General features: G+C 38.6%; 1 protein-coding gene across 2 annotated transcripts in view; it reads right to left on the bottom strand.

Annotated features, from left to right (window-relative positions):
* The window catches only part of HSPA4 (heat shock protein family A (Hsp70) member 4), a 48,129-nt gene that overhangs the window by 14,925 nt on the left and 17,091 nt on the right, over nucleotides 1-16,113 (bottom strand). For both annotated transcript variants that reach the window (XM_027605117.2, XM_027605118.2), the window contains 4 exons: nucleotides 11,662-11,761; nucleotides 10,867-11,000; nucleotides 8,387-8,631; nucleotides 302-378 (listed from right to left, as the gene is read on the bottom strand). In XM_027605117.2, the coding sequence (XP_027460918.1) occupies nucleotides 302-378; nucleotides 8,387-8,631; nucleotides 10,867-11,000; nucleotides 11,662-11,761 (556 nt within the window). The remainder of the gene's footprint in view (nucleotides 1-301; nucleotides 379-8,386; nucleotides 8,632-10,866; nucleotides 11,001-11,661; nucleotides 11,762-16,113) is intronic.

Here is a 16,113-nt window from a genome sequence, read left to right as displayed (position 1 = left end):
CAAAGCAACAATGCAAAAGACAATTTTTACCACTATGAAATAAATGGGATGTTTATATCCATCTGAGTCTGAATTAGCTTTCTTGAGAAAGTATTAGATTTCCCTGGACACCATTATCAAAAGAGGTGGGAGCAGGAGGGGGGGTGCTCCAAAGGAAAGACAGACATAAAAAGCAGCTCACTACAGCAATGAAGTAGTGGTATACACGATGAAAATTTGTGTAACTTAAAAAAAAAAGTAATAAACAACATTTTCCAAAGAGCCATGATTATACAAACAATTCAGTCACATTAATACTTACTGGCTTGTTCCAAAACACTACGAAGTGGTGGCTCCACTCTAGCTAAGAGATCATCGCACATCTCCAGAAATTTGGCCCTATGAAAAAAACAGCAATAAGTTTAAATCACATTCCACTTTTATGGGGCGGGGGGGGAATGGCTATAATCAAAAAGGCAGATATTAACAAGTATTGGCAAAAATGTAGAGAAATTCATTCCTGGTAAGAATATAAAATGGTGTGGCCATTCTGGAAAAGAATTTGGCAGTTCGGGGCACCTGCGTGGCTCAGTTGGTTAAGCGACTGCCTTCGGCTCAGGTCATGATCCTGGAGTCCCGCGTTATCAAGCCTGTTTCTCCCTCTGATCCTCCCCTCTCTCATTTCCTCTCTTTCAAATAAACAAATAAATAAAAATCTTTAAAAAAAAAAAAAGAATTTGGCAGTCTTTCAAAGTGTTAAACATAGCATTACCATATGACCCAGCAATTCCACTCTAGGTATATAACCAAAAGAACTGAAAACATACGTCCACACAAAAACTTGCACATAAATGTTCTTCACAACAGCATTACTTACAACAGCCAAAAAAGTGGGAAAAAAACCTAATTCCTATCAAGTAACATTCAGGAATAAAAAGGAACGAATACAGTAAGAGAGACCGATAAATGTTAAAACATGGATACACTTTTAAAAAATTATGCGAGCTGAAAGAAGCCAATCAAAAAAGAACACGTATTATATGACTCCATTTATATGAAATGTTCAGAATAGGTAAATCCCAAGACACAGAAAATAGATTAATGACTCCCTAGGACTGGAGTAGGAAGAACAGATGATGAAAGACAGCTCATGGGTACAATTTTTTTTCTTCTTTAATACACTTTTTTATATCAGTTTTAGGTTTACAGAAAAATAAACAGAATGTACAGAGAATCCCCACACACCCCTCACCTACCGTCCTCCCCCAGTTCCCCTATTAACATCTTACATGACTGATCACATTTCTAACAGGTGATGAGCCAATACTAATACATGACAGTATAAATTAGGGCTCTACGGGTTTTGACAAATGTATAATGATAAGTATCCAGCTTGATGGTATCAGATGGAATAGTTTCACTGCCCTAAAAATCCTATGCTCCACCTATTCATCCCTCTCTCCCCCTGAACCCCTGCCAACTACTGATGTTTCCACAGCCTCCATCGTTCTGCCTTTTCCAAAATGTCATACAGTTGAAATCAAACAGTATGTAACTTTTTCAGACTGGCTTCTTTTGCTTACAATTATGCATTTAGGGTTCCTCCGAGTCTTTTTATACCTTGATAACTCATTCAGGGTGTTTTTTTATGAGATGATGGAAATATTCTATAACTGGGTTGTGGGTATGGTTGCCCAATTTTGTGAATGTACTAAAAAGCACTGACCAGACACTTCAGAAGTGTGGTTTTTATGAATTCTATCTCTGAGGTACAAAATAAACACACACAAATGGCAAAAATTTAAGACCACTTATACCAATATTGGTGAGAATATAAAACTAAAACTCTTACATGTTGGTGAGAGTTTAAAAGTTTTTTTCCCTAACAGCAAAAATAAACTGGAAAAAGCTAGTGTTCTTCAAGAGGATAAAATACACCTACAATGGCACACTAGTCAACAACACACAAGAAGGAACAAATGACAGATACAACAACTCAATGAATGTCAAATTTTACACTGAGCAAAACAAGCCTTACACAAGACTACACACTGGATGGCTACATTTCTAAGCAGTCCTGGAACAGGCAATTTTCATCTCCGACCCCTTAAAATGAAAAGTCCCTGAGGATGAAGGCCCAGGGAAACATTTCCAGAGATGATGCACTGTCTCCTGAGAAAGGTATTAGTCCACTGTCAAAACTCAGCAAAGGAACACTTCAAACTTGAGTATGTCATTATATAAAAATAAAACAAAAACTATAAAATAGTGAATTCTGATTAATATGTATACTTTGGGGGACGCCTGGGTGGCTCAGTCATTGAGCATCTGTCTTCGGGTCAGGTCATGATCCCAGGGTCCTGGGATCGAGCCCCGCGTCAGGCTCCTTGCACAAGGGGAAGCCTGCTTCTCCCCCTCCCGCTCCCCCTGCTTGTGTTCCATCTCTCTCTGTCAAATAAATAAATAAAAACTTAAAAAAAAAATGCATACTTTGGTATTTGGGGAGTATACAGATGGATGTCTGCAATTTAGTTTGAGGTGCATCAAAAAACAGAACTGGTAGGTAGATAGGATGGATAGATGAATAGGTACAGTTAATGTTATAAATAGAATCCAAGTGGCAGGACAGGGATGTTCACTATAAAATTCTTTGTTTTGCTGCATATTTGAAAATGTCCATCATAAAAAAATGGAGAGACTCCTGGAGAGGAGTCTTGAAAGATGGCAACAGCAGTAGTAAAGGCTTTTTGTTTTTTTAAAATTTGTTTGGAAAACTAATTCCCACAGCTATAAAATTCACCTATTTAAAATGTATAATTAAATGGCTTTTAGTATATTCAGAGCTGCGCAACCATCATCACAATCAATTTTAAAACACTTCTGTCACCATTAACCACTATTCCCCTGACCCCCTCACCTACCCCTCAGCCCTAGGCACCCACTCATGCTGGACATTCCATATAAGAATTATACAAAATGTAGTCCTTTGCAACTGGCTTCTTTGACCCAGCATAAAGTTGTCAAGGTTCTTCCAAGTTATAAGCATGTATTTTTACCACATTTTTTTAATTGCCAAATAATATTCCATTGTATGGACATACCACATTTTGCTCATCCATTTTGGTAGTTAATGGACATTGGTGTTGTTTCCATTTTTTGGCTATTAGGAATAGTGCTGCTATGACCATTCATGTATGAATTTTTATGTGCACATGTTTTATTACTCTTGAATGTATACCAAGGAATGGAACTGCTGAATCATATGGTAACTCTAGGTGTAACCTATTTTAAGCAACTGCTGAACTGTTTACAAAATGGCTACACCATTTTAGACTGCCACCAGCACTGTATAAGTATTTCTCCACATCGTCTTCAAGGCTTCTGACAACAGTAATCCTGGTGGGTGTGAACTGTGTGTCACTGTGGTTTTGATTTGCATTTCCCCAACGGCTAATGATGTTGAGCATCTTCTCATACCCCTAACTGACCATTTCTGTATCTACTTTAAAGAAGTATCTATTCAGATCCTTTGCCCATTTTTTAACTGCACTGTCATTTTATTATTCGATTGTAATCTTCTCTATATATTCTGGTTACAAACAGTAGAGTTTTTTAATCTCTTCATATCCTGTCAAATAAATACAGAGAGCAACTAGGATAGCAAAACCAAAACCCCATTAACAAAAAGAGGTAATACAGTATCCCCCACAAATGCCAAAATACAAGTGGGTAAAGAAAAACCACCAATAATTATATAATTCCTACAAAGCATGAGTATCTGTGCAAAAGGAAACAGAGGAAAACAACAGGACATATAATGGACCTGAAAAAATAACCAAAAGTCAGCAGGCCAATTTGAAAACAGCACATGAAGTCAGGAGAGGTTGGCACACTCCAGAACAAGAGAACATAAAAAAGGTTCTCAAGGGCGCCTGGGTGGCTCAGTTGGTTAAGCGACTGCCTTTGGCTCAGGTCATGATCCTGGAGTCCCGGGATCGAGTCCCACATCGGACTCCCTGCTCGGCGGGGAGCCTGCTTCTCCCTCTAACCCTCCCCCATCTCATGTACTCTCTCTCTCTCTCTCAAAATAAATAAATCTTTAAAAAAAAAAAAGGTTCTCGATACAGTACATTAAGAACCATGCTGAATAGGAACCAATAAACTCTCTATAGTAACCAAGTTAAGTTTCCTTCAAGAAAAAAGGGCCACGATGAGGAAAAACTGCTGATAAAATCCAAACCAAAGAGAACAACACTGGAGACAAAGGAAGATAGAATAAGGGAAAACAGAAAGTTAAGAAGCCATATTTTTAAAATACTTCATAAAAACAAAAGAGGGCACTATTGAGCAGTGAATTCAGAAAAACTCTTAGCACACTCCAGTCTAAAAGTTCAAAATACTAAAAAAAATGGGGGGGAGGGGGATGCCTAGGTGCCTCAGTCAGTTGATGGTCTGACTCTTGGTTTTAGTTCAGGTCATGATCTCAGGGTCGTGAGAAGCAGACCCGCAGCAGCTCTAAGCTCTGCAGGGAGTCTGCTTAAAGATTCTCTCCTTCTCCCTCTGCCTCTCTCCGCAATGACACTCTCTGGCACACTCTCTCGTAAGTAAATCTTTTTCAAAAAAAAGTTCAGGAGGGGCACGTGGGTGGCTCAGTCGTTAAGCGTCTGCCTTTGGCTCAGGTCATGATCTCTGGGTCCTGGGATTGAATCCCACATAGGCATCGGGCTCCCTGCTCGGCGGGGAGCCTGCTTCTCCCTCTCCCGCTCCCCCTGCTTGTGTTCCTTCTCTACCTGTCTCTCTCTGTCCAATAAATAAAATCTTTTAATAAAAAAAATTAAAATAAAAAAATTAAAAAATTTTTTTAAAAGTTCAGGATTATAGATTTCACATAAAAATGAGACTAAGCAGGGGCCCCTAGCTGGCTCAGTCAGTACAGCATGTGACTCTTGATCCTGAGGTCCTAAGGTTGAGCCCCACAGTGGAGTTTACTTTAAAAAAAAAAAAAAAGGGCACTGCGGTGGCTCAGTTGGTTAAGTCGCTGCCTTCAGACTCCAGTCATGATCCTAGGGTCCTGGGATGGAGCCCCACATTGGGCTCCTTGCTCAGCATGAGTCTGCTCCTACCTCTCCCTCTGCCCCTCCCCCCGCTTGTCCCCTCTCTCTCAAATAAATAAAATCTTAAATAAATTAATTAAATAAAAAACAAACAAAAAATGAGACTGGACAAATTCACTGAGACAAAAAGTAGATTGATAATTGCTTAGGGTTAGTGTGGGAGAAATGGAGGACTGCTAATGGATATATGAGGTTTCTTTTTGGCCTGATGAACACATTCCAAAATTAGATCATGGTCCTTGTTGCACAACCTTGTAAATATACTGAAACCACCACTGAATTGTACACTTTAAAGTTTGACACATTTTATGGTATATGAATTGTATCTCAATTAAAAAAATGATTCAGAAATGAAAGAACAGAATTACAAAAACTAAGAATAAAAGAGTATCAGAAAGGAAAAATAACCTAGAAATGACACAAGGACAAACACCCCAAATAGTGGCATAAAGGGATGAATGGAAAGAAAATGACAAATATAGACCATAATCAAGAAAAGATCCAACATACTTACATAAGAGTTTTGAAAGAATAAAATCAAGGTACAAGAACAGAACAAGTACTGAACGATGTAATTCAAGAAAACTTCCTTGGTATTTAAATAGCTGTGAAACTACACACCGAAAACACACACTGCATACCTGGGGAAAACTGAACAAAAGCAACCAGCAACAAAACCCTATTACTCTGGTAAATTAGACTTTCAAGGAAAAAAAAAAAATATATATATATATATAGGGGCATCTAGCAAAAAGAAATAAAACTGAAAAAGTACACTGTCATAATTAGACAGCAATGCTATATGCCAAAAGAGTATTATTAATTATTACTCCATTTAAGATAATCAAGGAAAGGGGCACCCAGCTGGCTCAGTCAGGGGAGCACGCAACTCTTGATCTCAGGGTTTTAAGTTATGCAACCCTTGATCTCAAGGTTGTAAAAGTCTGAGGCCCACATTGGGTATAGAGATTACTTAAGAATAAAATCCTTAAAGAAATAAATAAGATAATCAAGGAAAGAATACAAGCTAAGGTTATGTTCTATCCAACCAGGTATAAATGTGGAAAATGATCATCAACATGCAAGAACAGTACAGGGTTCACATGTGCCATTTTTTAAAAAGTCTATCAGAAGAATATCCTTCCAACAAAATGATGAAGACACATTAACATAAAGCACTAGTAAATAACAAGCCTCAGCAAGGATGTGGTGAAATTGAAACCCTTATACTTTGCTGGTAAGAATGTAAAATGGTTCAAATGCTGAGGAAAACAGGGGCGCCTGGGTAGCTCAGTCGTTAGGCGTCTGCCTTCAGCTCGGGTCATGATCCCAGGGTCCTGGGATCGAGCCCCACATCGGGATCCCTACTCTGCGGGAGGCCTGCTTCTCCCTCTCCCACTCCCCCTGCTTGTGTTCCCTCTCTCACTGTGTCTCTGTCAAATAAATAAAATCTTAAAAAAAAAAAAAAAGCAAATGCTGAGGAAAATAAATTGGCAATTCCTCAAAAAACTAAACACAGAATTAGCATACGACTCAGCAATTCCACTCCTACATTTACCCAAGAACTGAAAACAAAATGGTCAAAACAAGACTTATTCATGAATAGTCATAGAAGCACTATTCATGATAGCTAAAAGGTAGAAACCACCTAAAGGTCCATTAGTTGATGAAAGGATAAAAAAAAAAAAAAAAAAGGTGACGTTATCCATACAGATTATTTGCCATAAAAAGCAAAAAAGTACTAATACGTGCTACAATGTGAATGAACCTAGAAAACCTTATGTTAAAGAGGTCAGACACAAATGAAGCAAAACACATAGTTATAATGCCATTTATATGAAACATCCAGAATAGGTAAATTCATAGAGGTAAAAAAAAAAAAAAGTAGTGGTTGCCAGGTCCAAGATGCAAGAGAACTGCTTAATGGTTATAAAGTTTTATTTTGGAGTGATGAAAACATTTTTTCACTAGATGGAGGTGGTCACTGCACAACAATGTGAATGTACTAAAAATGCCAGTCTTTCACTTTAAAATGGTATGTGAGAGCACCTGGGTGGCTCAGTTGGTTAAAGCATCCGCCTTCAGCTCGGGTCATGATCCCAGCGTCCTGGGATCGAGTCCCCCATGGGGGTCCCCTGCCCAGTAGGGATCCTGCTTCTCCCTCTCCCCTGCTCATGCTCTCTCTGGCCATCTCTCTCTCTTTCTCTCTCTCTCAAATAAGTAAAAAAATCTTCTAAAAATAATAATAAAAATATAAATAAAATGATATGTGAATTTTACCTCAAAAGTTAATTAGAAAAAAGGCTTCAATGTCAGAAAAATCCAGTTTCATTAGTTAAAAAAAAAGAGTGCTGGTGACCATTATAGACTATATGAAGACTGTAAACTAGAGCACAGGATATGACAGCTTTGCACTCAATGTACACAAAGCACAACTGTTTTTAAAAAAAAGAGCACACACGTTTTCAATTTTTAAAAAGTACAAACTACTACAAGTGTCTACTTGGTTCTGATTATCACAAAACATTCCACTAACAATTTCTGAGGGACACACTGGTACTCGCCTACCCCCAGTCTCCCTAACAAATACACACACAACTCCTGCTTAATAAGAATGAAAATGCTCACTTTCAAGTGGAGAGGAAAGAGGACTACAAATGTGGTTACTAGGCACATTAATATAATTCCAATTCCATCTCAATTTTTTGAAGGTAACTGAGGCCATACTTCCCCAAACAAGTCATCAATTGGGCCTAAATTTTTACCAGTAGAGTTCACATCCTAAAGAACTTATCACTCTCATCATCCAAGCAACCCAACAGACAACAGTAACATTCTGGGTGTTTCTGAGGATAGCCATGAAATTTCAATTACCCAGAATTCCTACAGCACTGTACAAAGAGAGCTATTGCCCACAAGTGACCCTGAACTACCCAAGAACACCAATTTCTGAATCAACAACTCAAATTCAATACTATTCAGCACTAAAGCACCTTGCCCTGATTTTTTTAAGACTACTAACTCACATGTAATACATGCACCTGTCAACTTACTGGAATAATCAGAACAAAAAGATTAGTCTACAATATTAGAATAATCAAACCAAACTTCACATAAAAAGCAGGATCCTGAATGGTCTCTAATTTTTACCTACAGAAGATATCTTTATAGCAACCATGATAATTTCAACATTTGTAGCAACCATGATAATTTCAACATTTAACTAAATAAATGCTAACAGAAGTGGAGAAAAATCACAGTTCAGTTTAACATCAAAATACTGGTCTGGTTACCTATTCATAGTCCCAGATACATCAACATCATTCATAAAACATTCGATGCTCAAAGGGAGGTCTGAAGCATTTGCACTCATCAATTTCTTGAGTTTCTCACACTCTTGAGACAGTCGTAATAATGCACGGATTTTAGATTTTATGTCTAGTTTGTATTTCTTCCCAAATTCTTCACAGAAGTGATTTACTAACACCTCATCAAATTTTCTGCCTCCCAGTGTTGTGTCAAATGCAGTGGCCAGAACCTTAGGAAAAAAGATGATAATTAATTCAAAAATAACCCAATCAATTTAATATTTTATCATGATATATATTTAACTGGTAAATTACAAGTGGGCACATTAAGGTTGAAACAAGGCAATGCTGTACCTGTCATTTTATCACTGTGAAAAGAGACACTATAATCCCCAATTTACAGATGATGGCTACAGGCTCAGACAGGTCAGATAATTTGCAGGTCACAAAGCTAGTATGTGGCAGAAGTGCAATTCAAAACCCAATCCCCTCAATTCCAAAATCCAAGGCCTTTCTACTACACTCATCTGACTGCAAACTGAAATTACCTATCCAAGGCCAAATGCACTAACAAGTCATTACAGCGTTCTGGTCTTAGCGCTGTCACAAAACTATGAATAATACCAAAACCCTACCTCGATGCAGTTTACTACCAGGAAACATTCTAGAAGCTTAATTCACGGCGACTTGTAGAAGTCCATTAGTTTTGATTATCCATTACCCAAATCTCGAGCAGATTAGAAGCAAACTAGATCTAATCCAATTCAATAATAGAAGGTAGGCTAAATAAATGATTACATTCTTTTTTATTTTTTTAAAGATTTTATTTATTTATTCATGAGATACACAGAAAGAGGAAGAGGCAGAGGGAGAAGCAGGCTCCCTGCAGAGCAGGGAACCCAATGCGGGACTCAATCCCAGGACCATCATGACCTAAGCCGAAGACAGATGCTTAACCGATTGAGTCACCCAGGTTACCCAATGATTACATTCTTATGAAAAAATAAAATCAATAAAAACCAATTTCTTCAAAGATGTTAAATGTCGTGGGGAAATCTTAATATATTAACTGAAAAAAAAATAGGACACAGAACTGATTATAGACTAATTGTTTTCTTCAAAACACTAAAATGAAATACAGCATCCTGTTCATAGCAGTAACATTGTGAATGCTTTTTCTTTCCATATAAATGTCTTCCAAGCTGGGAGTTTCATAATGAGTATTTGTGGAATTAAATTTTAATTATAGTTGCAAAACTGACAGATGACAGGAGATAATAAAGGACAATTTTGGTGGGGGGGGAAAAAGGCAACTAATCACAAATATGTATCACTTTGACCCAAAGCCAAAGCTAAATTATGGCCAGTAGCTTCTGTTTAAAAAGGTGAGGTGTGCCTGGGTGGCTTAGTCAGTTAAGCATCTATCTGCCTTCGGCTCAGGTCATGATCCCAAGGTCCTGGGATGGAGCCCCACATCGTGCTCCTTGCTTAGTAGGGAGCCTGCTTTTCCCTCTCTCTCTCTCACTCTGCCTGCTGCTCCCCCTGCTTGTGCGCACTGTCAAATAAACAAAATATTAAAAAAGGAAAAAAAAAGCCCTAGAAACAATATAAATCAGAACATAAAGTGAAACCAAGTCTAGTTTTCAAAATAAAAGGACTGTAACAAATAGGGTCTCAAAATGCCCTCCAAACCTAACGAATACTTATTGTAAGACAGTCCCTCCCCACCAATCCCCAAATTTGAAGGAGAAAGGCAACTGAAACCTTGGCACAGAGAACCCTGATACATGACCCTAGTAACTACAGCACTCAAAAACTCATTGGTTCTTAAGCAAATTGTAGATAAAATTGGCTAGAGAACTGATACTATATCCCAATGGGTAACTGGCATATACCAGCAAATTCAAATGTGACCATGTTGACTCTCTGGCCTTCCTTGCCTTAAACAGTGCTAGCCTTCTCTGTGTAAAAGTGCTTTCTCCAGAGTTCGAAGATTTCCAGAAATCTAGAATATCACTCTCAATCTGGTTTCTTTTTGGCCATCCAAGTTTTAGTCCCCACACTCTTTTCCCAGAACACTCAAAACCTTAAGATCAAAAATACAATACCTTTGTCATCTCTTCAATCCTCAGTGTAAAAAAATTCACAAAGGGACTACATGTTAAGGAATTGTAATAAGCCTGCAGGGTAAGCATTATATTCTGCAAATTATAGGTTCAAAAAATAAGGATCAGAAATCTTAAGAGCTTTTTCCTCAAGGTCTATGCTCTTTGCTTCACACCATGCCAACTCTTGATAAATTAGTTTCTACCCTACTTCTACATACCTAGTTCTAGTTTAGATGGCTCATACCAAGCTTCCATTAATGAAACAAAATTTTTTTAAGTTATTTTTTTCAACTGTCTCCCATAAATTCCTCATTACCATACACTTGTAATAAAGTTTTCCAGAAATAATATACTTACTTTAAGTTTTCCTCTATTAAACGCACATACAGAAACTTGATAAGAAGAATGCCCCATGTCTACAAAAACTACATTTCGTGGTTTCTCTTCTAGGGCAGGAAGATCTTGCTTATAGATTCCATAGGCAAGAGCAACTAGTAAGAAAACAATGAAATTCAATGTAACATTATCATGTAAATAGTACATTTAAAATTCACTTTAATTAAAAAAAAAGATTATACAGTGAATAGGACTGCATCACATGCTATGTTTTACAAAAAATCAAATTGTTCATATGCTTTGCATAATTTATTCATGAGGAACAGTTACTTCAAAGAATTAAATGCTGACATTCACTTAGACCTCCTTAACGTTTACAATTTCTAATTCCAATGACTTCGGCAATTTTTCCCAACCAGTTCCCCCACTTTTCCAAACATATTTTCCAGGATTTCTTTCTTCTACACTTGCACTATCTCAACATTCCCACATATCTCTCCCTGAGATGTTGCTTTATACGTTAGAGCCCATTAAAGGGCTGGAGAAAAGGTTGATCTTTAAACTGACACACTGTGAACGCACAATAACTGTGTTATTTTCCAAACGAGGATGTGATTATGTACCAATGTAAGTGCTATGTGGATAAAGAAAAAGCACTGGTCAGATGAATTCTTTATGTGTGACACAGTATCCAAAAACACTATGGCACATAGGTGTAAGTGCTGCAAGCAAAATAAAGAACAAGAAATCCGAGTTTTAAAAGATGGCAGAACCTTCAAGATTCACCAAGTCACAGATGCTAACAGTCCCTGTTACCTGCAGTTGTTTCATTCATTAATCGCAGGCAATTAAGGCCAGCAATTTGTGTTGCATCCATCACTGATCGTCTTTCTGCATCAGTATAGAAACAAGGAACCTACAAAAAAAGTGAAAGTTTCCTATATTAGGGAGTCTTCAGTTAAAATACACCTCCCAAAACACAGTAAAGTCTAGAAATGCCCTCAAATACCTACAGCAATTTATTCCTTATATGATCAAGGAGGTATTTCAAACCAGTAGGGAAAAGTTAGAATATTCATTAAGTAGTGTTGGAACAAATGGATAACCATACAGAGAAAAAATTAGGTACCATCCCTACTGCACACCTCATACGAAAATATATTTCAAATCAAAGATTCAACAGTTAAAAAAAAGATGAGTACCGGAAGGAAAGGGGGTCTTTACCATCAGAGGGAAGAAATTCTGTAAATATAACACAAAATACAGAAGAAAAAAAGGAGGAGAAAAGATCAATATATTTGAGTAGCAATGTAACAGGACAGATGGTAACTACACTTGTGGAGAAGAGAGCATAATGTATGAACTTGTCAAATCACTAAGGTGTACACCTGAAACTAATGTAACATTGTATGTCAACTATAAACAAAACAATTTTTATAAAGATTAACATATTTGACTCAGAAAAATTCTAATGACCAAATGAAGAAAATATCTGCGACTCATAACATAAAAGAGTAGAGCTAATCTACTATATATGAGGAACTACGAATCAAAATGTAGACCCATAAACTCAAAATGAGCAAAGAATAGGAATGGTTTACAGAAAAGAAATACAGAAGGGCTCTTAAATTAAAAATGTTCTCAACTTCACCTAAAGAATAAAACATTAAAATCACACCTTTTTTTTTTAAGATTTTATTTATTCATTTGACAGAGACACAGCGAGAGGGAACACAGCAGGGGGAGTGGAAGAGGGAGAAGCACACTTCCCGCTGAGCAGGGAGCCTGACGTGGTGCTTGATCCCAGGACCCTGGGATCATGACCTGAGCCGAAGGCAGACACTTAACAACTGAGCCACCCAGGCGCCCCTTGCAAACTTTGATAGCATCATTCACCTATTAGAGAATCAGCTAACACCCCAATAAGCTGTGCTGGTGAGAATGCCGTCCAAGTTCTCTTATACCCTGCAAGTAAAAGTGTGAGTACGAATTCTTTAAAAGGCAATTAAACAAGTGTGGTTAAAATTACAAATACATGGGACACCTGGGAGGCTCAGATGGTTAAGCATCTGCTTTCGGCTAAGCTCAGGTCATGATGCCAGGGTCCTGGGATCAAGTCCTGATTCGGGCTCCTTACTCAGAGGGCAGTCTGCTTCTCCCTCTGCTTGTGCTCTCTCAATCTGACAAATAAGTAAATAAAATCTTTAAAAAAAAATTACAAATACACATATCCTTTGTCCTAGCAATTATACTTCTAGGATTCTAACCCACAAATCCTACAAACTTATCACATAAGAGCAAAATCTTTTTTTTTTAAAGATTTATTTATTTATTTATTTATTTGAGAGAGAGATAGAGAGCACGAGAGGGAAGAGGGTCAGAGGGAGAAGCAGACTCCCTGCCAAGCAGGGAGCCCGATGTGGGACTCGATCCCAGGACTCCAGGATCATGACCTGAGCCGAAGGCAGTCGCTTAACCAACTGAGCCACCCAGGTGCCCACATACAAGCAAAATCTTATCTGTTCAAGTTTATTCACAGCAAAAAAAATTTTTTAATTCTTTATAATTTAAAAAGAAAACTGAAAGGGCGCACCTGGGTGGCTCAGTCAGTTTACCGTCTGACTCTTGATTTCGGCTCAGGTCATGATCTCAGGGTCGTGGGATCGAGCCCCATGTTGGGCTCTGTACTCAGCAGGGAGTCGGCCCGAGATTCTCTCTCCCTCTGCCCCTCCCCCCCGTTCCCATGCACGCTGTCTCTCCAATAAATCTTCAAAAACTAAAATATGTAGATTTTTTAAAAAAAAGGAAGCAACCACAGGTCCAACAAAAACAGCCTAACTAGGGGCGCCTGGGTGGCTCAGTTGTTAAGCGTCTGCCTTCGGCTCAGGTCATGGTCCCAGGGTCCTGGGATCGAGCCCCACATCGGGCTCCCTGCTCAGCGGGAGGCTTGCTTCTCCCTTTCCCACTCCCCCTGCTTGTGTTCCCTCTCTCACTATCTCCGTCAAATAAATAAATAAAATCTTAAAAAAAAAAACAACAGACTAAAGAGATTTCAGTACATGCATAACTGGAATATTCTGCAGCCGCTGAAAAGAATGAAGCCCTTCTTTACCACTAAGGAAGATATAGAAGATAAAATATCTAAAATTTATCAAAAGAAAAATGAAACTAAAAAAGGATATATATATACATATCTACTTGGGTACACAAAAATCTCTGGAAAGATGTGTGACCAAGTAATAAAACTCCTAACATCTGGGAAGAAAAAGTCTCCTTCTAGGTAAGCAGAGGGTGCCGAAGCTTCCCATACACACATTTCATTTTTGAACACCAGGGCTACTATTACCTTTCCAAAAAAAAATAAAGTTTATGTTTTAACAATATCAACTCATAAATAAAGCAAAATATGCCCAAGCTCCATTTATATAGCAATTAGACATACCACAATAGCAAGAACTAGGGCAGTGAATGTGCAGCAGAGTTTGTACAGGGGCCAGAGCCGACTATCCTTAGAAAGGCCTGATGAAAAAGTTAGCTCTTTCCCAGCATAGAGGAACTTAAGTGATAAAGAGGTCACTAAATTAAAGAAAAATTTCCCCAAAAGACAAGAGTGGCTCACTACAGCTAAACTGTTTGTACAACATAATTTATGCTACATAGCTACTTTCCTTCTGGGAGTCTAGAATTTTGGTATGGATTAGGCACAAGGTGCCTATATGACTGACCTCCAGTTAGAAACCCTGGACTCCTAGGCTCAGGCAGAACTTGCCTGGTGTTCAGTATGTCATGTGTTATCACAACTTGCCACTAGAAGAATTAAGTGCACCCAGTATGACTCCCCTAGAAGGGGACTCTTAAAAGTTTGTGCCTGGTTTCCTCCAGAAACTGCCCTTGTGCCTTTCCCTTTGTTGATTTTGCTTTGTATCCTTTCATTGTAATAAATCTTAGCCATGGGTATGGCTATATGGTGAGTTCTACAGATTCGAGCAAGTCACTGAAATTCAGTACAGTCTTGAGGACCCCTAATACATGAGTTAATACAACACCTTTTAACTTGATCTCAAAAGCTGGAAAAGCCACTCGGGCATTCTGCCATTGTACGTACATAAATTTCACTTCTATACTGAGAACTGAGACTCAAAGTTAGGGCCCTAGGTGGGGGAAATGGGTACAAATCTGAAAATGTAAGGGAAAGACAAATGAATCTAAGAAACGCAGTGCCTGCATTGAATATGAGCTCTTAAGTAGTACTTTTATTCTTTGCATCCCTGGAATACAGTACACAACCATAATCCAATTCTTCCTGACAAACGTCAGTTCTACTGTACTCGTTAGCCGAGAACCAAGAAATCTATCAGACAACAGACTGCAGAGTAAAAGTCACCTAACAGCCCTTGCTTTGCTGATGAATACACCAATACGAAGACAAAAGAGAACACAGAACTAAGATATTAATATAACAACTGCAGAATGAGGAGATTCAGTTGCAAAGCCAATACAACCACCCAAATTTCAACAGTTCCTAAGGACTCCATCAGGCTTCCATCTTTTTTTTTTTTTTAAAGATTTTATTTATTTGAGAGAGAGAGAATGAGAGATAGAGAGCATGAGAGGGAAGAGGGTCAGAGGGAGAAGCAGACTCCCCGCTGAGCAGGGAGCCTGATGCGGGACTCGATCCCGGGACTCCAGGATCATGACCTGAGCCGAAGGCAGTTGCTTAACCAACTGAGCCACCCAGGTGCCCCAGGCTTCCATCTTAACAGGAATATGCAAAAGACAAGATTAGTCTAGTGCCGCCCTGCCTTTAGTTCTAAATACAGGGCAAGCAAAAATAAAATACAGACACTGAAATGAAGAAAATAACATTTCTAATTGTGAATATTCAAATTCAACAAACAAGTGCCTATCACGTGCCAGGCCCTCTGCAAGGTGCTAAAAGGAATCCAGGGGTAAGTGGGCTTTGAGGTAAGCCTTCAAATAGGAAAAACAGAGAAGAGCTGAGTAAAAACGAAGGGGCAGAAAAGAATACTCAAGAAAATGAAGACTAGGGCGCCTGGGTGGCTCAGTCGTTAAGCATCTGCCGTCGGCTCAGGTCATGATCCCAGGGTCCTGGGATCGAGCCCCGCATCGGGCTCCCTGCTTGGCAGGAAGCCTGCTTCTCCCTCTTCCACTCCCCCTGCTTGTGTTCCCTCTCTCGCTGTCAAAAAATAAATAAAATCTTTAAAAAAAAAGAGAGAGAGAAAATGAAGACTAGTTTGATAAATTCTT

Source organism: Zalophus californianus, chromosome 5, assembly GCF_009762305.2.
Source record: "Zalophus californianus isolate mZalCal1 chromosome 5, mZalCal1.pri.v2, whole genome shotgun sequence".
Taxonomy (NCBI): domain Eukaryota; kingdom Metazoa; phylum Chordata; class Mammalia; order Carnivora; family Otariidae; genus Zalophus; species Zalophus californianus.
The sequence above is the reverse complement of the archived record's forward strand: the minus strand, read 5'-3'. Positions and strand labels throughout refer to the sequence as shown.